This window comes from Perca flavescens, chromosome 5 (assembly GCF_004354835.1).
Source record: "Perca flavescens isolate YP-PL-M2 chromosome 5, PFLA_1.0, whole genome shotgun sequence".
NCBI lineage: Eukaryota > Metazoa > Chordata > Actinopteri > Perciformes > Percidae > Perca > Perca flavescens.
This window is the reverse complement of record NC_041335.1, coordinates 33,005,128-33,032,810: the sequence shown is the minus strand read 5'-3', so window position 1 is coordinate 33,032,810 and position 27,683 is coordinate 33,005,128. Positions and strand designations below refer to the sequence as shown.

Here is a 27,683-nt window from a genome sequence, read left to right as displayed (position 1 = left end):
TGGACGTCTTCACAACCTTTTAAAAACTTGGCGAATTAAATTAATTATTGCAGTATTAACCATGCAAGGGTTTAGCGCAGCTTTATCACAATTGATTTCATAGAGGGGCATGATGGACTATAAATGCACGTGTAAAGGACGTCACTTAGTGGACGTCCACTTACAACTGATTCACAACATGGTAGGCTATATGTTGAAGTACACGTAGCTAAAAGTAAAAATAACAATTATACATGCAACCCCACAGAACTGTTGACATGTACAAATGTATCTGAATGCATTTTTAGGAAATGTTCTGTGTAACATCTTTTTACCGATTTATGCCGTCCTACCGCGACTATTTTTGGCCAGGGACACAACGTTGCCGTCGGACCAATGTTTGCCGGGAGTATGCACTTGTTGTATTTTAATCCAGGCTCATAACAAAAGGGTAAAACCACTGCTGAGTGAACAGAAAAGGCTCCAGGATTAAATAAATCCTGGCTGTTAGCCTGGTAAGGACCAGGCTAGCTGCACAGAATAAATCTCCATGGTGATTTATGTGCCTCTGCTTTCGTGAAACCGAGTCAAGGCTAAATTCATCCAGGATAACCAGGAAATCCCGGCTTAATCCCTTATCTTGGTTTTGTGAAACAGGCCCCAGGTTTATTGTTGTTGTTGTTGTTGTTGTTGGCTCACTTTTACTCACGACATGCTAACCATCAACAAAGGATTCTATTCACTACACTAAGTTAGGCAAGCAGGTACGTATTTGAGGTACTGGTGTTTTTCCCACAGTAAAATTATGTTTCTTTTTTGTCTTTTTACATAAAATTCAATGTAATTTTACTTTCAACACCATTAAGCAGTGGAATTATCCTGTTAAACAACTGTACTGTCTCATTATATCAATTTACAGATTACAACCTTCATTTAATGGTTAAAAAAAAGAAATATTTTTTCTGTATTTTTATGGCATTAACACTTAATGTAGACAAAAAACTTAAAATTGTACAGTGAATTCCAGTGAAATAACTTTTTTTTTATAGTGTAGCGGCGGCGCTGCCGGACTAAGACAATGCATGCACTGAGACAAAAATGCCCACCTATCTAAATCTAGGGGAGATGGTGAATAACCCTATTTCAAAAAACAGTGGCGTGTTCCTTTAATGTATGTTTTGTCTGAAATCTTCACTTGCCCATTATGATGTGATGAGCTTCATAAGTGTAGCTAGCAGTAGTATTTATAAGATTACTTCAACCAAGCCTATACTTGCCCATATAAAGTACCAGGTAATATCAGTTTCCAGTTTAAAATAATATTCCTGATGTATGATCACCTTCCGTTTAGTCATACTTCCACACCACTGTTACTTATTATTGTTCAGTGTCAGAGCAAAGTAAAAGTGAAAGTATGTTGTCTTACAGTGTTTCGCAGCCACCTACACGTTCACCCAGGCCAGACATCCTGTTTCCCACTGGAGCGATGCGCAAAATTTGCACAACTTCCACTTTTCTACCTCATTGCTAGGCAATTAAATCACACAGTCATCTATTCTAAACATATGAACTTCCTTTGACCTTCTGGCCTTTATGAGGCCTTTCACTATGACACTTCTGAGTACAGACAACACGGTCTCACGGCAGTTTGTGTTGTCTGTTGATTTGTGTACACAGACAAGTTCATCTCCTTTTTTTGATGGGAAGTCAGCATGAAATGTGAAGCAACATTGTGGAAAGTGGGGCGTTGAGGTGCCTTTGGGGGGCGTTTGTTTTAAGGCGAGTTTACACCAAAGGTTCACAACAATACAAGTTTACACTTGAAACTACTTGCAAAAAACAGTGGTCTGCAACATTAAAAGCTGCCTGTTTACACCCCTGCGACTGGACGAGACGTGGATTATAACTCTTCTTCTCTTCTGTGTTTCTTTAGGCGTTGTGTGGTGCAGCTTCGTGCTGCCTTCACGGGAACAGGACTTCAGAGTATCATCTTATATAAACTCCGTACTGCAGGGTTATGAATCGGCCTTGTCGTGAACTTTATAGTCTATATTTTAAGGGACTTGGATCATGGATAGGGGGACGCTGGTCCAAAGAGGTTGAGAACCACTGGACTAAAGTAACAGTTTTTAGTGGTAAATGTGCTCTTTGTGTTTCTACAGACAGTGTTTTCTTGTTGAGCTTTAGCAGGGGAACTGTAACACGAAAAGAAAGAAATACACAGCTCAAAGGAGGTTTAAACACAAATAAAACAGAAAAGGTTCTGTGATAAAAGTATGTTTTGACAGGACTTAAAGATCCAATGTGTGGGAATTTCTCCCATCTAGCGTTGCGAGCATATATCGCAATCAACTCTCTCTCACCACGCAGTTTAAAGTACGTAAACAGCTACGGTAGCCTTCATGCTTTTTTCTGATGATGCTGGTCTCTTGCTCTTTTCAATATCCTTTTTTTTTCTGGGCAAAGAAGAAGATTCCTGTTCCTAGAATTTTGATTTTGAATACGTGTGGTCCTCCATGCTTCTTCCATCTTGCCGGGGCAGGGAAGCTACGATACTCATTAGCAGCATTAGCAGCACCTGTGAGTTTATCATGTGCCAGTGAAAACAAGGCGGAGCAATATGTCCTGTATGTCTCTTACCGGCTAACATATTTCAAGATGGCCCATGAATATGGAGCGTCTACCCCAGTTCATGCAAATGCGATTGTAAAATTTCAAGCCAATAGGAATACTTGGAATTGATGGTGGTGGTAAATATTCATGAAGTATTCATGAACGGGCAACACAGATTTTCAGAATGAACAACTAAAAATGTTAAACACTGGACCTTAAAAGGAGACCACTGACTCAGCTGACCTAATAGGTATTCTCAAATACAAGACTTACTAAATAATATAAAGAAATATAATATTAGACTTGTGTGTCTTTTAGTAGGAAAAACTGTTAAGGTTTAGACATCATAATGATTTTAACAGCAGTACAATAGTAATTCATAATAATCACTGATCTTTAACATGAACTAAACTAAAAGTAAACTGTGTTCTGATTGACTCTTTTTGTTGTTAGTGAAATGTCTGGGGAACTATTAGAGGATTGCCATGAAATGTGGTACGGACATACACACAGGTCACAAATTTGATGATTGCCTGGTCTTGGATCTCCGATAGAGCGTGTCCTCATATGTCACACATTCAGACAGTCTACCATCAGATACAAATATTTCTTTGTCCAAATACCTTGGTTTATGACCAAATACCTGCAGAACTAAAGCCACTTTCATCAGCCTTAGCTGTGTGATTACTGCTAACTATCACATCTTAGCATGCTAGCATACTATAATTGTGGACATGGAATACATACCTGCTTAACATCGGCATGTTAGCATTGTCATTGTGTGCACGTTATCATTGGTTAGCATTTACATCTTATCATACTACATCTCATATTACATCTCATCGTGTATAAGTACAGCCTCACAGATTCACTGACTGTAGACTCTTTTTGTGAAGCTGCTACCTTTTTTTATTTTAACTAAAAAAGTGCCCTAGTCAACTTTTGCTTGTCAAAAAAGACACCAAGTGTGAGCGCACGCCCACGTAGGCTATAAAGGTTTACTCCTCGGTGCCGCGGGTTCAACTCCAACCTGCTGCCCTTTGCTGCATGTCATTCCCCCTCTCTCTCCCCTTTCATGTCTTCAGCTGTCCTGTCAAAATAAAGGCCTAAAATGCCCCAAACAAATCTTTTGACGCCAAGTGTAAACAGCCTTAGATGGTCAAACAGACCTAATTATAATACTTTTTTTTTTCTTTCAAAGATCTATCATCTCTGTGTTAACCAAGACATCAAGCAGATGAAAGCAGAAGTCAGACATGAGCAAAAGCCTAGAGGAGGATTAATAAACCTGTTTAATAAAGGGGGTGAACTGGCCTCAAAACTGAATCTACCTACCAAAGGCGGTGTCCACTATTTATTTATTTATTGCTGTTACTTCCTCTGATTACTTTGATAAGGTAACAAATCCTAATGTTTATTCTACCTGGCCTAATTTAATCAAAGAAGGATATGTTTTTATTCATTTTCATTTTGAACGTGCCAACAGCATAGTAAAACATAAAAAACACAATAAAGGATATATGTATATATAGTTACTGTGTATATGGAAAATAAATACAAAGAAGAAAAAGCTATGTATATTAAATACATACATTTAAACAATTAAAAATGATTACAAGATTAATAAGGCATTTTTGTGGTTTTTATGGCAAAATAGTGCAGGAGATATTTGACTACTGAACCAGTCTCTAAGGGATTATTAAACTGTCTTATCTCTGACTATTTCATTAACATCACTGAAGTAATAAATTAAGTGATGACTTTATTTGTAGATGTGTTATACCATTGCCATGCTGCTGTTCCCAACTGATTGAATATGAAGTTTACTTTATTTTTGAAACAATGATCAAATGCAATTTTTTCATACATTTCATTTGTTGCTCGGAAAACAATTGCTTGAAAAACTGAAGAAATAGTTATAGTTTTATCTCTGATTATTTCATTAACAACACTGATGTAATAAATGAAGTGATGGCTCATTTATTTGTATATGTGTTATACCATTGCCATGCTGAATATTTAAGTGATTGTGACAGATTTAGTTTGTATGGAAGTTAACTTTATTTTTGAAAGAATGATTAAATGCAATTTTTTTCATACATTTCATTTGTTGCTCCAAAAACAATTGCTTGAAAATCAGAAGAATAGTTAAATGCCAAGCAGTTTCATTATCTTTTAAAATATGTTATGGAATATGAAAAATAAAGGCAGGTTTATTTTTAGCTTTTCATTACAATGTTAAGGCTATCCCCAATATTACAGGTGTCTTATCTCATTGAGACTCTTTCATTTTTATTTTATTTTTTAAATGGGACAGGGCCTGGTGTTAGGTAGGTTGAGAGCGATCCACCACACCCCGGACTTCTCCCATTTGGACGATTTTGTAGGTCCCAGAGATTTTTTTATTTTATTTGAAAAAATGAATTATTAAATACATTTTTCATACATTTCATTTGTTGCTTGAAAAAATGTAAATTTAATTAGTTTTACTGTCTCATAAAATATGTTAAGGCACATAAAACAAAAGCAGATTTATTTTTAGCTTTTCATTATAATGGTATGGACATACAATATGTCAGGTGTCGTATCTCATGAAACCGCTTCCATTACTCTTTTTTTAAGGGACAGGGCTTGGGATCAGGTATAGGTTCACAGCGATCCACCACACCCCGGACTTCTCCCATTTGGACACTTTTGTAGGTCCCAGAGATGTATTCACAAAAGGTCTGCCCATATCTATAGGTGCGTGTGAGTTTTGCAGTGAAAGGGATGTCTGCCCCGTACTTATATCCCACCATAATGACACGGCAGGAGTAGTTTGGTGGTATTCCAGCCTCAACAGAAACAGCGTGGGTGGTCGACTCGGTATGAGTGGTCCCCTTGGTGAACTGGAGAGTTTTTTCTGTGCCCAACTCGATACCTATGGACATGATTTTGGGGATTCCGGCAGTGACGGTACACTTGATGCCCTCTGTAAACGGAAAGCTGGTGTCCCACCTTTGCTCCTTTTGGATTGTCTTTTCGAGGGTAGTTGTCCGTTTCACTGAACGGCAATCATTGTTGGTGAGGACAGGTGATGTATCCATGATCTCTGGAGGATACTGAATGGGTTTAACCCCATCAATTGTATACTCGTCAACAGAGATGTTCTCGCTGATTACATAGTTGTAAATAAAGGTCAGGACCTGGTAGGAATTTTCCTTATACTCCTTACCTCCCCACGGATAGTAGAAGGACTGATTTTCAACATCTACCTTTCCAAGACCATACTGGTTCTTCCCAACATATATACCACTGCCAGGGCAGGTCTGGACTGCATTTGGAGGCACTGAACCGTTGGAGCCATCCTTCCATTGTAAAAGATCTAAGTTGTTTTTGTTAACCAGGATCTGAAATGGAGAGCCACGATGCTCTTTCCAACAATAGGGGTAGAAGCAGTAAGGACCCTTGTCAGGGTTGTAGAAGCCGGCCGTGCTACCGTATTTGGCAACATAGTCGGTGCGTCCCTCATATCCGTTGTGGATTGAAACTGCTCCGTTGGGGAGAGAGCCATTAAAGTTCTGCCATTCCAGGTTGGATTGATACATGGCCAGGTTGTGCTCACTACCTTTGAGAAAGCACAAATAGGAACACTATTTAAGTATAAAAAAAAAATCACATAAATAATCAATCAATATATTCCTAATCCTTTTTAAATATCCAGCTATGTCATTGTCCTCAAACAAAAAATTCCTCTTTTTCCGTTTATTTTCATATCTTTTGTTCCTTTTCCCCCTCTTCCTCTAAAACACACACACACACACACTTCAAAAAATCACATTATGAAAAAAGAAAAAGGTTTTTTAAAGGTTACAGTTTTTGAGAGAGAAAGTTCCTGTTTCCACCATTGATCAAGTGAAGACATTCAAGTGGATTTATGGGAAGTTTCAAAAACTTACAGTGACACAGGTCAAAAGTCCAGGGATCAGGCGGAGGGTCAGGTAGGCCGACAGGTGACAGAGTTCCAGGTAACAGTTGTTAGAAAGGAAAGGCAGATGCTGACTTCGCCAAACTTTCAGTGACTGGGGAGAAGATGCTGGTATAAATACTGCAGAGCTGACAAGGATATGACGTGCTGGTGAGGGACTATTCATTTAACCTTAAATGGTATGCCTCCAGTATCTCAGTTCTTCCTGGGAGTGGCATTCATGTCTTCTGATGTTTTTCTTCTCTTCCTTTAGTTGTATATTTTAACTAAAATATTACTGTTTTATTTGCATAATTGTAATGCTTACTGCTTTTAAAAACAGAAAAAGAACAAAACAGCCTCCTCTACTCCTGTACTATCTCTGCGCCCAAGTAGCAGTGCTTTGCCTGTGCTTTGCCTTAATATAGTCCCAAGTCAATATCTGCCTAAGAAAGCGCCTAGTCTTAATCTGCATTGCTATTTGTAGTTGTTAATATGCAGGCCAGGTTTTTTGATGTTGTTGTTGTTGGCTCACTTTTACTCACGACATGCTAACCATCAACAAAGGATTCCATTCACTACGCTAAGCTAGGCAAGCAGGTACGTATTTGAGGTACTGGTGTTTTTCCCACAGTAAAATTATGTTTATTTTTTGTCTTTTTACATAAAATTCAATGTATTTTAACTTTCAACACCATTAAGCCATGGAATGATCCTGTTAAACAACTGTACTGTCTCATTATATCAATTTACAGACTACAGCCTTCATTTAATGGTTAAAAAAAAGAAATATTTTTCTGCCGGACTAAGGCAATGCATGCACTGAGACAAAAATGCCCACCTATCTAAATCTAGGGGAGATGGTGAATAACCCTATTTAGTTCCTTTAATGTATGTTTAGTCTGAAATCTTCACTTGCACATTATGATGTGATGAGCTTCATAGTAAGTGAAGCTAGCACTAGGTTTTATACCATTACTTCAACCAAGCCTATACTTTCTCATATGAAGTACCAGGTGATCTAATTTTCCAGTTTAAAACAATATTCCTGATGTATAATCACCTTCCATTTAGTCATCTACTCCCACACCACTGTTACTTATTGTTCAGTGTCACAACCAAAGTAATAGTGAAAGTATGTTGTCTTACAGTGTTTCGCAGCCGTCTGTCGCAGCTACCTGCACGTTCACCCAGGCCAGACATCCTGTTTCCAACCGCAGCGACGCACAAAATTTGCACAACGTCCACTTTTCTACCTCATTGCTAGGCAATTAAATCACACAGTCATCTATTCTAAACATATGAACTTCCTTTGACCTTCTGGCCTTTATGAGGCCTGTCACTATGACACTTCTGAGTACAGACAACACGGTCTCACGGCAGTTCGTGAAATGGTCACGTTATTTTTAATCTATTGATTCGTGTACACTGACACGTTCATCTCGTTTTTTTCGTGGTGGTCAGCATGAAATGGGAAGCATCAAGAACGGAAAAGGAGAGCACGAGGCCATGGTTGGGTGAAAAGAAGAACCGGTTGGTATTAGGAAAAGAAGAACCGGGAAAGCAAACGTGACTGGCGGGAAATGAGACAACAACGGACTGGGAAAGGAACCATCGCACGCGGGACACGATTCTCCTGTGTTGTTTGACCCATCCACCACCCCAACCAATCTCCTTGCGCAGAGTTTTCGGCTTTTAATACTACTCGCTACCGTTGTCATGCTGTGATCACGAAAGATCTTCCCATTGAAATACATTAGTTTAAACTCCGTGCTCTCCAGCATGAAAAATACGACATAAATGTGTCCATGTACACAAATCAATAGATTAAATAGCGTGACCATTTCACAAACTGCCGTGAGACTAGGTTGGTATAGAAGACACATCCAAGTGGTACAATATTCCTTCAGTAGTTTAGTGAATGGTTTTAGTGGTAAATGTGCTCTTTGTGTTTCTACAGACAGTGTTTTCTTGTTGAGCTTTAGCAGGGGAATAGTAAGAAGAAAGAAATAGACAGCTCAAAGAAGGTTTAAACACAAGTAAAATCAGAAAAGGTTCTTTGATACAAGTATGTTTTAAGGACAGGACTTAAAGGTCCAATGTGTAGGAATTTCTCCCATCAAGCGTTGAGAGCATATATCGCAATCAACTCTCAAGTGCCACGCAGTTCAAAGTACGTATTACAGCTACGGTATAGCCTTCATGCTGCAAAAAGCTGGTCTCTTGCTCTTTTCAATCTCCTTTTTCTTATTCTGGGCAAAGAAGAAGACTCCTATTCCTGACATTTGGATTTTGAATACGTGTGGTCCTCCGTGTTTCCTTCTTCAAACTTGCCAGGGCCGGGAAGCGACGATACCCATTAGCAGCATTAGCAGCACCTGTGAGTTTATCATGTGACAGCGAAAACGTGAAAGGCGGAGCAGTATGTCCTGTATGTCTCTTACCGGCTAACATATTTCAAGATGGCCCATGAATATGGAGCGTCTACCCAGTGGTGTAGTCTACGTGATATGCAGGTATACGCCGTATAGAGCTCAAGTCCCACCCACACTCTGAGAGACCTTGGGTTGCGGAAGTAAAAACAGTGGTCTGCAACATTAAAAGCTGCCTGTTTACACCCCTGCGACTGGACGAGACGTGGATTATAACTCTGTTTCTTTAGGCGTTGTGTGGTGCAGCTTCGTGCTGCCTTCACGGGAACAGGACTTCAGAGTATCATCTTATATAAACTCTGTACTGCAGAGTTATGAATCGGCCTTGTCGTGAACTTTATAGTCTATATTTTAAGGGACTTGGATAATGGATACGGGGGCGCTGGTCCAAAGAGGTTGAGAACCACTGGACTAAAGTAACAGTTTTTAGTGGTAAATGTGCTCTTTGTGTTTCTACAGACAGTGTTTTCTTGTTGAGCTTTAGCAGGGGAACTGTAACACAAAAAGAAAGAAATACACAGCTCAAAGGAGGTTTAAACACAAATAAAATCAGAAAAGGTTCTGTGATAAAAGTATGTTTTGACAGGACTTAAAGATCCAATGTGTGGGAATTTCTCCCATCTAGCGTTGCAAGCATATATCGCAATCAACTCTCTCTCACCACGCAGTTTAAAGTACGTAAACAGCTACGGTAGCCTTCACGCTTTTTTTTGATGATGCTGGTCTCTTGCTCTTTTCAATATCCTTTTTTTTCTGGGCAAAGAAGAAGATTCCTGTTCCTGGAATTTGGATTTTGAATACGTGTGGTCCTCCATGCTTCTTCCATCTTGCCGGGGCAGGGAAGCTACAATACCCATTAGCAGCATTAGCAGCACCTGTGAGTTTATCATGTGCCAGTGAAAACAAGGCGGAGCAATATGTCCTGTATGTCTCTTACCGGCAAACATAATTCAAGATGGCCCATGAATATGGAGCGTCTACCCAGTGGTGTAGTCTACGTGATATGCGGGTATACGCCGTATAGAGCTCAACAGTCCCACCCACACTCTGAGAGACCTTGGGTTCCGGAAGTAAATTTCCCATTCATTTCTCCCATTGACGTCTGGAAAAATCCTTACATAAAGAGTTTTAGACCGTGCCTTGGGCTAACCAGCTACGACATGAGTCATAAGCATACAACGAGTAATTTAGAATAAAAAAAAAACAGAAAATCCCCAAAAAGTCAAAGGTACAAGACTGTGTACATATTTTCAATATCGAGCAAAGGAACTACTCATCCCACAAACCACCACGCACTGAATAAAGGAAGCTAGCATAAGTTTAGCTAACAGCTAATTTGGCTAACCGCTAGCTGAGACAGCATGTAATGACTTTAAAAGACCCTCAAAATAAACCCTAAAAAGAACTGTTAAAATATATAACATCTGTTACATCAGCTGTAACCTGTATTCCACAGTGTTTAGTTTGAGTTAACGTTATTGTGCGTGTGTGTGTGTGTGTGTGTGTCAGTGTGTCTGTGTCTGTCTGTGTACAGCAGTAAACAGAATACAATGTTTATATTTCCTTGTTTCAGATGATGAGAGAGACAGTGAGAACTCCTGGCCGTCATAAGGTCAATGACTGAAAATTAGAGTAATTTCTTAAATCTTAAATGTGCATTGCTTTACACAATTAATCTAAAAAAAAATTATATCTGTGCTTGTGAGCAGGTTTTCATTTTGGCCCTGCATTCGTGTGTTCAGTTCATTCAGATGCTGAAATATTTCTGCCATGTATGCCAGCCTTGCACACCACTCATCAGATGCAAGCAGCTTTGCGTCATCGCACCTCTCATCAGTCAAAAACACTTTAAGTTCCTCCCGCAGCTCATACACACGGGCCAACACTTTGCCGCTCGACAACCATCGGACCTCCATGTGGAGCAATAAGGCTTTATGCAAAAAACAATGCGTGACAATAACATCTGGGTGTCTGTCTTTCACTCTGCGAACGAAACCTTTGCAGCGCCCGACCATGGCTGCTGCTCCATCAGTGCAGACACTTGTGTGGTTTTCCCACTCAAGTCCTCCTTGTTCAAGATATTCTGTTGTGACCCGAAACATTTCCTCTCCTGTTGTTTTTTTCTGGCAATGACTTGCAAAATACGCAGTTTTCTGGGAGGGGCATTCGTGTTTCCTGATGGTGAACCTATTTGATCAGATAAGATTGACTTTATTGTCCGTCTCAGTGGAAATTTGTCTTTGGCTTCTCCCAAGCAATACAGATAACACAACACACCATTAACAAAACATGCTGAAAGTTATCTTTGTTTACCAGGATCTCAAATGGGGAGCCACAATGCTCTTTTTCTCTATAGGCGTCCAATATTAATTTTTAATGGACACCTGGCAGCCAATCAGAATGAAGTATTCACCCAGACCATGATATAATATGAAATCATTTTGATGTTTGTGTTTTATTTTCCAGTAGATTTTTTGTAGTGCCAATACAACTTTTCTTTTCAATACAAGTGTTTTAATGCCAATCTTTCTTTTTCATTTCTGTTTTCAATGGCAATTCTTTTTCGATGCCAACAACAATTTACTGTCACTGTTGTAGCCCCATAGAGTTCCTCTTTTTCCCTTTGTTGCATGGACTAAGTATATATATATAAACTGAATACTATGTATGGTGGATTTTTGAAAAGTTACAAACACAACAGAAAACAGGTTGGCTCTTTATTGTTCCAAAGAACAGAGCTATAACACCTTGGGCCCTATTTTAAAGATCTGAAACGCAAGTATGAAACGCAAAACGCAAGTAGCTTTGTGGGCGGATCTCGGGCGCTGTTGCTATTATACCGGCGGGATAAATGAGTCTTGCGCCCAACGCAAATCTAAAATGGGTTGGTCTGAAGTAGATAGGTGTGGTTTGGGCATAACATGCAATAAACCAATCAGAGCGTCATCTCACATTCCCTTTAAGAGCAGGCTCGCTTGTTCCATGGCGGATTGCTATTATAACGGCGGATTTGCCACCTGCACCTGTTGTGCCCCTTATCTCTCTGTTAACTTTCAAAGGTTTATCATCTCTTACATTTATATTACCTGAGAAAGGAAAAACTCAACTGTAGGCCTATGCCCTGTTCTGTGTGTTTGAAGCCTTTTTATCTTTGGATTGTGTAATATACAGTGCATGTGTTTCCCCACATGATAATACACCCAATGGATTCAAGGTCAAGGAAAATGTTATTATCCCAGAGGGGCAAGTTGGTTTACAGCAGGGATCACGTCAGGTGGTTAGACATATGGTTAGACATATGAACTCCTAGAAACTTCATGTGTTCCACAGTCTCCGCTGCAGTGCTGTTAATGTGGACCGGTATGTGCATAGGCCAATTCCTCCTGAAGTCGATCACCAACTCTTAGGTTTTCTCAACATTCAGGATCAAGTTGTTGTTTTGGCACCATTCTGTGAAAAGTCCTCCCTATAACTGCCCTCATCACTGCCTGGATGAGAACCACCACTGTCACTGTGTCACGAGCCAAAGCATTAAGAGTTTAACAAGAGTAATAATAGCTATCATTAAGAAGGGACAGACCACTGACTCAGCTGACCTAATTCTCAAATACAAGACCAACTAAATAATATAAGGAAATATATTAGACTTAGACTAGTCGTGTGTCTTTGGTAGGAAGAATAACTGTCAAATATTTATTCAAATTAACCACTGATCTTGAACATGAACTAAACAAAACTAAATAGGGCTCTAATTGAATTGTCTGGGGAACTGTTAGATGGATTGCCATGAAATGTGGTACAGACATAAGGTCTTGGATCTGTCCTAGACAGTGTCTTTCACTCAGTAATCAATACAATTTTGATTAAGGTTTTTCAGTATGTCCGATTCCATTGGTGGGTATCCAAATCATTGTACACATTAGTCAGTCCACCATCAGATCCAAATTTCTTTGTCTAAATACTTTGGTTTATGACCAAATACCTGCAGAACTAATGACAATACCATCAGCCTCAGCTGTACTGTATGATTACTGCTAATTATCACATCGGCTAGCACACTATAATTGTGAACATGGAAAACATACCTGCTTAACCTCAGCATGTTAACACTGTCATTGTGTGCACATTTGCATGCTGATGTTAGCATTTACCTCTTAGCACATCTGGGCATAAGTACAGCCTCACAGATTTACTGGGTATAGACTCGTCTTTTTACAACTTAGATGGATAAACAGACCAAATCATTATACTTTTAACCCACAAAGGTCTCGATCACCTCTGTGTTTAATCGAGTGGCATCACTACGCATCAAGTAGATGAAAGCAAAAGTGAGACATGAACAAAAGCCTAGAGGCTGATTAGACACACCTGTTTAATAAAGGGGGTGAACTGGCTTCAAAACTTAATCTGCCTACCAAAGGTGGTGTCCACTATTTATTTATTGCTGTTACTTCCTCTAGTTACTTTGATAAGGTAACAATTCTTAATGTTTATTCTCCCTGGCCTAATATAATATATATCAAAAAAGCTGTTTTTATTCAAGATGTGGTTCTTGGAAAGTACACATCTTATCTACATTTTGATTTAATCATTTATGACACTGAACAAAACCAAACAATAACACAGTGTGCCAACTACATAGTCAAACATAAAAAAACTTTAAGAATATAACATTAGCATGACATGAATAAATGTTACGTAAACCTAACGTTATTACAACTTTATTACATTACCTCTTCCATGAACAGATACATTATAATCGATTGGTGGTTGTTCAAAAGGGAAGAAAACAACTCCAATTAGCACACACAACTTCTCAACGTCATCAAAAAGTCTGTTTCAATTAAGAGACTCCTATTGGCAGAAATATTACATATTTTGCATTTAAGATGTTTACTCTCACACCACTGGACCAGTTATTGTTTACTGTTCAACATCAGAGCCAAGACAAAGTGAAAGTAAGTTTGTTTAGTGATAAGCAGCTACAGAATATAAACCTGAAGTAGACTGAAGGTGCATTAAATGATGGACACCACCAGGATGGTAAGTACTTTTCATTGTGTTTTCAGCAAGTTCAGTAGGCCTAAGTGTTAAATTTGTCAAATTGTAAATCTGCATTGCAAAGAATTATGACTACATTTAAATAAATACCCATTTCTATCAATAAATCATGGACAAGTTAACTCCTGTGTCTTGAAATTAAAAGATGTTTTCATCTTGTGCTGAATCTTTGACCAAGCTTGTGTTGGTTTAATTCTGTTTTTATAAACTAACACTAATGTTGTTCTGTGTTTCGTCTCGTGAAGCTGTCAGTGTTGCTGCTGTTGGCCCTGTCGGCTTTATCCTCAGCCAGTCCTCAGGACATCTGGAACAACACAGAGCAGAGAAATGGTAAACACAAACTGGCTTTATACATTTGGGGAAATCGGGAAAAACATTTAGAGACATTTTCATCATAAAATGGCTCATAGATCAACAAAGAATAAAAAGGCAAAGACTCTGCAGTGTTGCAGTTCCGCCCTTGGTTTTTAAAGGATCACATTTATAGTTGAAAATTGTGTTCCATTTTATTTTTGCTTTAATTAATTAATTTAGCAATAGTTTGCTTTGTTGCAGTCCTGACATGTTTAGGTGCACCTGTTCCAAATGTTATTACTCAATTGAATTGGGGTTATCAGCCTCATTGATATGCGTTAAGGGGCCTGCTACACCAACTAGTGGTTCATAAAACTGTGGTAACTGTCGCTGTTAGCGTGGCCAGGATCCCTTGGCATCACTACAAACTCATGCCTGCTCATTCACAAGTTTTTAGTTGTCATTTTGGTATTACATTTTTCATGCAGGCTGTGCGGCTCCTTAACCTACCCTACTCCCTATCAGTGTCGAAATTGAATTGTGGCCTACTGAGCCAACTAGGATGTAGAGTACCACCTATCCACAGTGGTGATAATAACTGATAACGCCCATTCAATCTGCTGATTACATTAAGCAGCTGTTCAATCCTGGTTCAACAATGTGATGGACTTTGTTGTTATTATTATCACTAGTAGTAGTATTCACTCAACATGTTCCTGGTTACCTTTGTTTGTACTATCTAGCTATGTAGATACATGAGCTTTGGTTTCAGTTTTTGCTTGTCTTATATTAAAGCAAACATTGATTTTTGTCTGTGCCGTTTCCCTTTAAATTATTCAGCCTCCTTCAAGAACTCTGATCTAAATGGCAGTGTTGAAATCACCACTAATAGATCAATGCTTACGGATCAACATCTTCTGTCTTTTGCTGAGTTAAGGCAGAAGGTTCAGTCTTCCTCTTTTGTGTCTGACGATGGCTCTAACCTGGAGTGGGTGACCTGGAACAACTTTCTCCCAAACGACGCAGTTTCAATTTACAATGGATATGTTGATCGCATTGATTATGTCTGCAAATACATGTGTGAGGCTGGCTTTTATACCCCCAGCAAGGGTCCTTATTGCCACTATCCCAATGCAAAAAAAGCATATCCTGGTTCCCCGTTTGAGATCCTGGTGAACAAAGACAACTTTGAGATCCTGGAGTGGAAGGAGGATTCGTACGGTTCAGTGCCCCAGAGTTCAGTCAGAACCTGCCCTGGGGGGGACACATATGTAGGGAAGAACAAATATGGACTAGGGAAGGTTGCTACTAAAGATGAGGTCTTCTACCTGCCTTGGGATGGTGATGAATATTGGTACCACTACTACCAGGTCCTGACCATTAATGAGGATATAATCAGCCAGCAGATTTACAATGTCAGGTACAACACTGATGAGTCTCAAATCTTCCACTATCCTCCAGAGGTCATGCAGAAAACTGCCATCAGCAACTATGAATGTCACTCAGTGGTGGAAACAGATACCCTCTCAAAGACATATGAGGTAGAGCACACGTGGGACATTACCTTTTCTGTCAAAGTTGGTGTTACATTGACCTTCTCTGCCAGCATCCCCCTAATCACTACCGAAGGTATTCAGTTCAGCACCGAGGTTTCCTTCGAGTACTCCAAAGGAAACACGGTGGTAGAGGCCACCACTGATACTGTTTCTGTGGAGATCACAGCCCCGCCAAACCACTCCTGCATGGTTACTATGGTGCAGTATAAGTACAAAGTGGACATCCCGTTCACAGCAAGCCTCAGCCGCACCTATGCTGACGGGGTGATCCACAGGACGTCCATCACTGGGACGTATGACAGCGTTCAGGTTGCAGAAGTCCAGGCCGTGGTGGACCGATGTGAACTTCTAGAAAACTCCCAGCCTTGCACATGATGTCTGACATAATATATCTGTATGTTTGATGCTTTTTTACACTTGCAACTTTTGATGACATTGCTCCTATTCCTGTTGAATTTCAGTGCATTTATTGTAAGACACTTTGGATGAAAGCCAAATGAATGTAATGCAATAAATAGAATATGAATATTAATGTTTTTTTTAAAGTTGCACCATAATGAATTGTTGTGTACAAAATAAAATCACTAGGGTTTTAAAGTCCCACTCCACTTCAATGTGTTTTTCTTATCGTTACTTCACTTGTTGAATGTCTGAGCTTCACTGTGCAGAGTTGAAGAAGGAAGGTTTCCCTGAGCCCACCTAAAATCTCATCTTATCAGTTCATTCAGTGCCATCTACTGGATTTATTAGATATTTCAGCTGCTTCGTGAGCATCTACATTGTTTACACTTTACTATTGTGGGGAATTATGTCTTAAATAAGGCCCTAAGGCCTGTCAAATCTGACTCCAATTTATTAAATCTGTACTGAAATAGCATCACACACGGTGTTTGCAGCAGTTTCAGCTCCCCAGGTTGCAGTACCCGCCCTACAAGTGGATGACTATTTCTAAATAGGTGCAAATACTATTTGTAGTAAAGCATGTCCTCCCTTAAAGGCCCAAATCTTTTTCTTGTAAATAGTTACATGCATCTTTTTGCAAACTTTGTTGGAAAATTGCATGACATAGCTGTAGTATTGTCTTGAATATTGTAAAATAAATTTGCCCAGGTTTATCAGCCTGTGTAACTTGTACACAGGCTCTTGTTTGCATTCAGTATGACTCCATAGCTCTGCTGTGATACAGCAGATGTTGAGCTGGTCCGACGGTGACCCTGTGGCTAAGAGCTAAAATGTTGGATGGAGCAGTGAGGACTTCCAGAAGCAGAGGAAATGTAAAAAAAGGAGCAGACCAAGAGAACAGCTGCATAACAGATTGTGAAGATCAATACAATAATGGGGGTGCTTCAGTATTTTAGATAGAAATGGATTTAATTTCTTGTTATTTGAAAAAGATGGAGAATTCTCATGAAATGTTCAGAAACCCTTGACCTCAGTGTGACAAAAACAAAAGCACAGTAAACATTACAAATTGAAAAACTGTAGTCATATGCTTTGTTTTCTCCAATGGAACAGCTTTGTCATGGAGAATGTGATGCTTTTTCTTCATGAAAAAGATGTTTGTATTGATTTTAAACTAAAACTAAAACTATTTGCTATATGACCTGCACAGTGTAGGTAAGAAAAGGAAAAACTGTTTATTTAAGAAACAGACAGCTCAAATAAAATCAGAAAAGGCTATTTGATAAAATTATGTTTTAAGAAGGGACTTAAAGGAGACCACTGACTAAGCTGACCTAATAGGTATTCTCAAATACAAGACCCACTAAATAATATAAGGAAATATAATATTAGACTTGTGTATCTTTGGTAGGAAAAACTGTTAAAGGAACACGCCGACTTATTGGGACATTAGCTCATTCACCGTAAGAGTTAAACAAGTCGATACATACCCTTCTCATCTACGTGCATGTCGTAACTCTGTCTGACGGCTGCACCGGTAGCTTAGCCTAGCACATATCTTGGAGGTAACTGGTTCCAACTAGCCTACTGCTCCAAATAAGTGACAAACTAACGCCAACATGTTCCTATTTACATGTTGTGATTTGTATAGTCACAGCGTGTGCAAATAACAACGTCACATGAGACACAGCCATCTTCTAACCTATACTATATTCTCAGAAAGGCGAAGCTGTGCTACTTGGGCGGAGTGATATGCTTGCAGTTCTGCTCTCCGAGAGCAGAGCTGATGGTGGAGCCGTCAGACAGAGTTACGACACACACGGAGATGAGAAGGGTATATATCGACTTGTCTAACTCTCGGGGTTATGGTGAATAAGCTAATGCCCCAATAAGTCGGCGTGTTCCTTTAAGGTTTAGGCATCATCATGATTTTAACAGCAGTAAAATATTAATACAAAATAACCACTGATCCTTAACATGAACTAAACAAAAAGTAAACCGTGTTCTGATTGACTCTTTTTTTTGTTAGTGAAATGTCTGGGGAACTATTAGAAAATTGCCATGAAATGTGGTACGGACATACACACAGGTCACAAATTTGATGATTGCCTGGTCTTGGATCTCCGATAGAGCGTGTCCTCATATGTCACACATTCAGCCAGTCTACTATCAGATACAAATATTTCTTTGTCTAAATACTTTGATTTATGACCAACTACCTGCAGAACTAATGCCATTTTCATCAGCTTTAGCCTTAGCTGTATGATTACTGCTAACTATCACATCTTAGCATGCTAGTGCACTATAATTGTGGACATTGAAAACATACTTGCTTAACATCAACATGTTAGCATTGTCATTGTGTGCACGTTATCATTAGTTAGCATTTACATCTTAGCACAGCTGTGTATAAGTACAGCCTCACAGATTCACTGACTGTAGACTCTTTTTGTGAAGCTGCTACCTTTTTTTATTTTAACTGAAAAAGCGCCCTAGTCAACTTTTGCTTGTCAAAAAAGACACCAAGTGGGCGTCTGGGTAGCTCACTTGGTGGAGCGCGCCCTCATATATAGAGGTTTACTCCTCGGCACAGCAGCCGCGGGTTCGACTCCGACCTGCAGCCCTTTGCTACATGTCATTCGCCCTCTCTCTCCCCTTTCATGTCTTCAGCTGTCCTGTCAAAATAAAGGCCTAAAATGCCCCCCAAAAAAAAAAAAAAAAAAAAAAGACGCCAAGTGTAAACAGCATTACATGGTCAAATTATAACACTTTTTTTTTCTTTCAACAATCTCTGTGTTAATCACGACATCAAGTAGATGAAAGCAAAAGTGAGACATGAACAAAAGCCTAGAGGCTGATTAGACACACCTGTTTAATAAAGGGGGTGAACTGGCTTCAAAACTTAATCTGCCTACCAAAGGTGGTGTCCACTATTTATTTATTGCTGTTACTTCCTCTGATTACTTTGATAAGGTAACAAATCCTAATGTTTATTCTACCTGGCCTAATTTAATCAAAGAAGGATATGTTTTTATTCATTATCATTTTGAAGTTGTGGTTCTTGGAAAGTACAGAACTTATTTACATTTTGATTTAATCCTTTATGTAGAGTCTTTTACCATCTCTTACATTAGGCCAATGAGGTGGGACCAGGGAAGAACTTGCTTGGATGCGTGTTCTGCGTACCAATAATCAATGTCCACAATCTGTCTGCATTTCGATGCTGTGAGCCATTTATTTTGCTAACGGCCTGCTCACCGTCGCACAAGCAATACAGTCCATTTCATTTCATTTCTGGTTAAGCTCCATTCATTTTCTTTTGCCCACAAATCAAACAATGACACGCAAAGCTGACACAGTGAAAAGCTGTCTGCTTTTCCCCCTAGCCACACACCTGTGTGTCCCTGGCTGTTAATTACCTATATGCCTTCCCAAAGGCAATGCTCCACCCAGTGCTCCTAACATAAAACTGCAGATTAATTAGCATAACCAATGTGGTATATAAACAAAACAAAGTTGTGTAATGGCTCCAACACTTCACTTTATGATACTGAACAAAAACAAACAATAACACAACGTGCGAACAGCATAGGAAAACATAAAAAACCCAATAAAGGATATATGTATGTATAGTTACTGTGTATATGGAAAATAAATACAAAGATAAAAAACAATGTATATTAAATACATACATTTAAACAATTTCAAATGATTACAAAATTAATAAGGCACTTTTGTGGTTTTTATGGCAAAATAGTGTAGGAGATATTTGACTTCTGAAAGCAAAAAGAAATTAGGTAGGCTGTATATAAAAATACATTATAATGTAAGATTAATTAAATGAGTGCAACCTGGACACAGATAAGTGGCAGGTTACTCACATTCTTTAATCTTTGCTATTCTTCTTTTTTACAAGCCGTTTTGAATGGCTGAACCATGTTTCTCTTATCTTTCCCCTTTATAGGAGAAAAACCAAGCAGTTAAGGTTGACATGTACTGAACCAGTCTCTAAGGGATTATTAAACTGTCTTATCTCTGACTATTTCATTAACATCACTGAAGTAATAAATGAAGTGATGACTTTATTTGTAGATGTGTTATACCATTGCCATGCTGCTGTTCCCAACTGATTGAATATGAAGTTTACTTTATTTTTGAAACAATGATCAAATGCAATTTTTTCATACATTTCATTTGTTGCTTGGAAAACAATTGCTTGAAAAACTGAAGAAATAGTTAAATGCCAAGCAGTTTCATTATCTTATAGAATATGTTGAGGCATATGAAAAATAAAGGCAGGTTTATTTTTAGCTTTTCATTACAATGTTAAGGCTATCCACGATATTACAGGTGTCTTATCTCATGGAGCCTCTTTCATTTTTTTAATTTTTTATAGGACAGGGCCTGGTGTTAGGGACAGGTGTACAGCGATCCACCTCACCATGGACTTCTCCCATTTGGACACTGCTGTAGGTCCCAGAGATGGACGTCCATGTCGTCTCCCCGTTTCTGTAGGTGTGCTTGAGGCGTGCAGTGTATGGGATGTCTGTCTCATACTTACATCCCACCATACTGACACGACAGGAGTGGTTTGGTTGGACATTAGTATCAACAGACACAGTGGTGAACTCTGTATAAGTGGTCCCCTTGGTGTACTGGTAAATCGTTTCAGCGCTAACCTCGATACCTGCAGAGGAGATTAAAGGGATTCTAGCAGTGATGCTAGTCTTGACGCCCATTCTAAACCAAAAGCTGAAGTCCCACCTTTGCTCCTTTTGGGTTGTCTCTGAGAGTGTAGTTGTCTGTTTCACTGACTGGCACTCATTGTTGGTGACGACAGATATTTGCATGGTCTCTGGAGGATACTCAATGGGTTTAACCCCATCAGTCTTATACTTGACATCAGATATGTCCTGGTAGTTCTTGTACCAACACTCAGAACCTTCCCACGGAACGAAGAGGGCCTTGTGTTGAACAACCACCTTCCCAAGACCATACTCATTCTTCCCAACATAAACATCGCTGCCGGGGCAGGTCTCGACTGCATTATCAGGCACTGAACCCCAGGAGTCATCCTTCCATTCTAAAAGCTCAAGGTTGTCTTTTTTTACCAGGATCTCAAATGGGGAGTCACGGAGCTCTTTCTCTCCATAGGGGTAGAGGCAGTAAGGACCCTTGTCAGGGTTGTAGAAGCCAGCCATGCTACCGCATTTGCTAACATAGTCGGTGCGTCTCGCCTTTTCATTGTAGATTGAAACTGCTCCGTTGGGAAGAGAGCAATTAAAAGTCTGCCATTCAAGGTTGGTTAGATCCATGCCCAGGTTGTGTTCACTACCTTTGAGAAGGCACAAATAGGAACACTATTTAAGTATAAACCAAATTACATAAATAATCAATCAATATATTCCTAATCCTTTTTAAATATCCAGCTATGTCATTGTCCTCAAACAAAAAAATCCTCTTTTTCCCTTCATTTTTATATCTTTTGCTGACCTAGCCATGGAGCTAGCAGGCCGCTCCCTCTACCGTGCAGACCGCACAGCTGACTCTGGTAAGTCAAGAGGAGGAGGCGTCTGTGCATACATCCACAACAGTTGGTGCACAGACACTATTGTCATTGTCACTATTGAGACATTGCTGCCCGGATTTGGAGTTCCTGATGCTGAAATGCAGGCCTTTCTATCTGCCTAGGGAATTTTCAGCTGTTTTTATCACTACTGTCTATGTGCACCCCAGAGCCAATGCTAAAAGAGCCATGGGTAAGCTATATGATGCCATATGCAAGCAGCAAAACAGACACCCGGAGAGCATATTTATAGTAGCAGGGGATTTTAACAACACTAACCTGAAGACAGCTCTGCCCAAATTTTACAAGAATGTAAACATTAAAACAAGGAATAACAAAACACGGGACCAGGTGTATACAAATGTTTACGGAGCCTATAAAACCCAGTCTTCACCTCATCTTGGACAGTCTGACCATCTATCCCTGCCCCTGACACCAGCCTACAAGCCCATCATCAGCAGGATCAAACCTCAGATAAAGACGGACTGCAGAAGCCTCCTCAGCCCTGCAGGACTGTTTTGATGACACCAGGTGGGAACTCTTTGAACATACAGACATTGAGCACCACACATCCACAGTCCTCTCCTACATCAACTTCTGCAAAGCGGAAATACAAAGAACGCATTGAGGACAACTTCAATGACAACAACCCCCGTGCAATGTGGCAGGGTGTAAAGAAAATTACTGACTATAAAGGCAAGGCAAGGCAAGGCAATTTTATTTGTATAGCACATTTCCGCAGGTGTGCAACTCAATGTGCTTTACATAAAACATTAAAACATAGTTAGAAGTTCAATACAAAATTAAAAATAGTTGATACAGAATTAAAACAATTCATAAAAAAAATAAAATTAAAAATAGATTAAAAACAAAAATAAAAGAATATTCCCAATACAGTGCAGTACAAATAATTAAACATAAGCAGTATCAAAAAGAAAGGTCTTCAGCCTTGTTTTAAAAGAACTGAGTGTGGGTGCCGATCTACAGTTTACCGGAAGTTCATTCCAGATGCGTGGTGCATAGAAACCGAATGCTGCTTCCCCCTTTTTTGTTCTGACTCTGGGGACAGCAAGCAAACCTGTCCCTGATGATCTTAGAAGCCTCTGCGGTTCATAGTTCACAAGTAGATCTGATAGGTAATTTGGCCCTAAACCATTTAGCGACTCATAAACCAGAAGAAGAATTTTGAAGTCTATTCTTTGTGGTATAGGAAACCAATGTAGAGACTTTAAAATTGGAGTGATATGAGCCACTTTCCTTGTGTTAGTGAGGACTCAAGCAGCTGCATTTTCAATCAGCTGTAGCTGTCTGACTGATTTTTTAGAAAGACCTGTAAGAACACCGTTACAGTAGTCAAGTCTACTGAAAATAAAAGCATGGACAAGCTTTTCTAAGTCCTGTTGACACATAAGTCCTTTTACCCTTGATATATTTTTAAGGTGGTAAAAGGCTGACTTTGTTATCATCTTAATGTGACTGTTAAAATTCAGATCAGAGTCCATGATTACACCGAGATTTCTTGCTTTGTCTGTGGTTTTTGACATTATAGTTTGAAGCTGGGCGCTGGTTCTTAGTCGTTCTTCTTTGGCTCCAAAAATCATCACCTCAGTTTTTCCTTCATTTAATTTTAGAAAGTTGTGGCACATCCAATCATTAATTTGTTCAATGCACCTAGCCAGTTTTTGTATTGGACTATAGTCTCCAGGCGACAGCGTTATATAAATTTGTGTGTCATCAGCATAGCTATGGTAACTTATGCTATTGTTTTTCATTATCTGGGCCAGTGGGAGCATATAGATATTAAACAGAAGAGGCCCCAGGACAGAGCCCTGTGGAACTCCACACGTCATGTCTTTGTGCTCAGAAACATAGTTCCCTACGTATACAAAGTATTTTCTATTCTTTAAATAGGATTGGAACCACTTTAATACCAAGCCGGAGAGGCCAACCCAGTTTTCTAATCGATCCAAAAGTATATTGTGATCAACCGTATCGAATGCAGCACTAAGATCAAGTAATACTAAGACTGTTGTATTACCACCATCCGAGTTCAAGTGGATGTCATTAAAAACTTTGACAAGAGCCGTTTCAGTGCTGTGTTGAGGTTTGAAATTCTGATTGATTGATTTGCTTAAAAATTGAAGGTTCGAAATTGGCCTGTAATTGTCCATTAGATTTATTTACAATTAGAAACATTTTTGAAGAAGTCCGCCGGTAGAATATCCAGACAATAAGGAGGTTTTTAGATGTTGTATAATGTCCTCTAGGTTTTTACAGGTAATCATTTGAAATTGTGTCATATTGGCATTTGTTTTGTCTGGACATTGTGACAACATATACCCTGTATTTGATTTGGATGCACTGACTGTTTGCCTAATTTTTAGAATTTTGTCTTTGAAGAAGATGGCAAAATCATTGCAACCTTTGGTGGATGAGAGGTCAGATGCTACTGGCACTGGTGTGTTTGTTAACCTATAAACAGAGCAACAGTAACACCACCTCCATCAACCCAGACAAATTGACTAACAAACTACAAACACTGGGTCTGGGAGACCTTCTCTGCCAGTGGATCATAGACTTCCTCACCAATAGACCCCAACGTGTCAGGATCAGCCATCATACCTCCTCTAGCATTATTCTCAACAAGCCCTCTATTCACTCTTCAACCACGACTGCACCTCCTCCCACAACTCCAACACACAGTGACTAATTTTAATGGCACAGTATTTACCAGTGAAATGCAATACAACAGTGTCACCTAGTGGCCATCTGAATTAACATGAGACTGCACACAAGGGGTCTGGAATTTCTTTTTGGCCACTAATCTAATTACAAATCTGCTACATTTTACACATGGCCTACATCATCAGGAACAGGTATAATACAGCAAAATAATGTCCCATCTAAATGCTAACATAGGGCAGATATAAACCAGGTTACAGTTCAAGTGGATACCAACATTAATAATGAACTATAAGGGTTTACAAAGTGAAAGTAATCTCCCTAAATGCTAGGTTCTACTGATGAGCTCTACACATGTATCTAAGCAAACTACGTGATGATACTCAAAACATATATCACATACAATGCTCAAAGGAATCTAAACATATAGGAATTACACCGAACAACTCACTATTCAGCAATGACACACAAATCACACACAACTGTTGCCTCCCTCTCTCTCCGCTGCTGCATCTGTCTTGAGCATAGACAGTATATAGGTCTTGAGCTGACGGCAGGAAACGTTCATACTGACGCATGCGCACCACAGGCACGACCTTTCCAACATTGTTCTCAATCCCTTTGAGAACAACAACTCTCTTAGCCTTATTAGCTTGATTTGTTGATTGGTTATCAGTGATCTTAGGAACTCTGTCCTCCAAACTTGGGTTAATTTACATGACTGTAAAAGGAAAAAAGACACACATAGGAACAATGTTATATACACAAAATTACATTAGTAAACAACCAATGTATTCCTAATGCTTTTAGCTAAATATGTAATAAATGCTACAGGGCAAACAAAAACTAGCCAATGGAGAGTGGAAATCTAAATGTTTATCCCAATTCTTTTTTTTATATCACTTATCTTGCTTTCTTAATAAAAAATGAGGTCAGTGACTGCTGTCATTAATTAGAAATTGTCAAACTGACCTAAACCCCACGCCCAAACAGCAATTGTCCCGCCATAGCTCAGTCAGTCTTTAGATTTCTCCACATATTTTACACCTGTAAAACTAATTAAACAAATTTAGAGGGTTGTGTCTTTTTCCATCCTTTGTGGAAAATTCAAAAACACCCCCATCACCTTCCTATTTAATGCCTTTTGACCTGTAGAGGTCACAACTTAAGAAGTTTAGGGCAAACATTATTATAATAAATTATTGAACAAAAGAAATGGTTAAAGAATGGCTCCTACACTGTTTTCAATGCCTTGTTTTTTATGCTAAAATGTACTGTCACTGTTCTAGCTCCATAGTTTTCTTCTGTTTCCCTCTATGTGTAGATTTTATTTACGTGATGCATAAATGAGGACACTTGGACACATCACTCCTGTCCTTCAGAACCTCCACTGGCTCCCTGTTTCCCAACACATCCAGTTTAAAGTCCTCCTCCTCACCCACAAAGCCCTCCATAACCAGGCTCCTTCCTACCTCACAGACCTGTTCCACCGCCACAATCCTCCCGGTAACCTCCGCTCCTCTGACGCAAACCTCCCCACCACTCAGGACCAAGCACCGTACCTGGGGTGACAGAGCTTTCACCATTGCAGCCCCCTCCCTCTGGAACTCCCTACCCATACACATCCGTGACTGTACTGACCTGGACACATTCAAAACACTAATCAAAAACTTTCTCTACAGATTAGCTTTCCACATACAATAGTCTTACATTTCTCACCTGATAGTTACTGGTTCTATTGTTTTTAATTGCTTTTAATATGCTTGTTTATGTGTTGGTTTTATTGCTTATCTGTTTTTAATGCGATGTATGTGCTGGTTTTACTGTGAAGTGTCTTTGAGTACCATGAAAAGCGCTATATAAATAAAATGTATTATTATTATTATTATTATTATACATGCAATGTAGAAATCACAAAAACGGTAGACAGTAAAGAACAAAACAAAAACATAAACAATAGAGCATAACATTTAACAAGTAGCTAGATTAATAAAACGTTTAAACTACCTTAGTTTAAATAATTTTTTTGAACCTGTTGGTCTTGCAAGTACCCAGACGGTATCCACGGCTGGACAGAAGCAACTTTATTTCATTAAAAAGAGGATAGCTCGGTTCACACAGGACTGATCGGGCCTTCTTAAGCTCCCTTGCCTGATACAGTGCAGTCAGGTCATTCAGGGTAAGACCTGCAATTTTGCTGCATGCCTTTACAACGCCCTGTAGTCTAGTCCTTAGTACCAACTAATTGCTAGACTCACTTCCATATAAGCCTGATTACTGTACTCCAGTACCATACAATACATAACACCATCTATAACACATGTCAAATGGTAATTGCGGAGTCAGTGTTTGCTGTGTGACCGGGTTCAGTGCTTATCTTATCCAACCTATCAATGAAGTGCAGCTCCTCTTCACATCTGTTTCACATGTGTTTGTTAAAACAAAACAAAACTTTTTTGATATATGACCTGTACAGTGTAGGTAAGAATAAGAAAAAAACATTTTTTAAAGAAAGAGACAACTCAGAGGCGGTTCAAGCTCAAATAAAATCTAGAAAGGCTATTTGATAAAAGTAAATTTTAAGAATGGACTTAGTGTCCATGAACCATGGTTATTTGTACCAAATTTAATGGCAATCCATCAAATAGTGTTTAAGATATTTCAGGCTTCTAGGTGAGAATATTTGTAGTTTTATAAATGTTGAGGTTAACAAGATAAAATCAATGAAAGGTAAATCTGATGAAGTCTATTTGAACTTTTCTCTATACTGGAATTTCAAACAACCATGCTATTGTGTTCATGCTGCAGGCTTGTGCAAAATTCTGAATTTCAGAATTGGCCTCCATTCAATTTATGAATTGGAATTTGAATGACAGGAAGTTGAATTAAATGAATTGCAATTCGAAGAAATTCCACACAGTCACACATCAGAAAGAATGTGTTGAATCTCACATGCATTCAGTGTTAGGAAGGTTACTTTAGAAATTGCTTACTGTTATAAGTTACCCATTATACAGTACAGGCCAAAAGTTTGGACACACCTTCTCATTCAATGCGTTTCCTTTTTATTTTCATGACTATTTACATTGTAGATTCTCACTGAAGGCATCAAAACTATGAATGAACATATATGGAATTAATACAGTGTGAAA

The 27,683-nt window shown here is 39.1% G+C and overlaps 3 protein-coding genes across 3 annotated transcripts; 1 reads left to right on the top strand and 2 right to left on the bottom strand.

Annotated features, from left to right (window-relative positions):
- Positions 1 to 5,198: 5,198 nt before the first annotated feature.
- On the bottom strand, positions 5,199 to 7,741 carry LOC114556277 (natterin-3-like). Its single transcript, XM_028579186.1, has 2 exons — positions 7,717 to 7,741; positions 5,199 to 6,199 (listed from the first exon to the last, which is right to left on the bottom strand). The coding sequence occupies exons 1-2, from the start codon at positions 7,739 to 7,741 to the stop codon at positions 5,199 to 5,201; spliced, it is 1,026 nt and encodes a 341-aa protein (XP_028434987.1).
- A 6,254-nt stretch (positions 7,742 to 13,995) lies between these two features.
- Positions 13,996 to 16,256, top strand: LOC114556276 (natterin-3-like). Its single transcript, XM_028579185.1, has 3 exons — positions 13,996 to 14,013; positions 14,277 to 14,361; positions 15,166 to 16,256. Exons 1-3 carry the CDS (start codon positions 13,996 to 13,998, stop codon positions 16,254 to 16,256), a joined length of 1,194 nt encoding a protein of 397 aa, XP_028434986.1.
- Positions 16,257 to 20,665: 4,409 nt separating this feature from the next.
- LOC114556275 (natterin-3-like) lies at positions 20,666 to 21,484 on the bottom strand. The gene has a single exon (XM_028579184.1). The coding sequence runs from the start codon at positions 21,482 to 21,484 to the stop codon at positions 20,666 to 20,668; it is 819 nt and encodes a 272-aa protein (XP_028434985.1).
- Between the last annotated feature and the right edge of the window lie 6,199 nt (positions 21,485 to 27,683).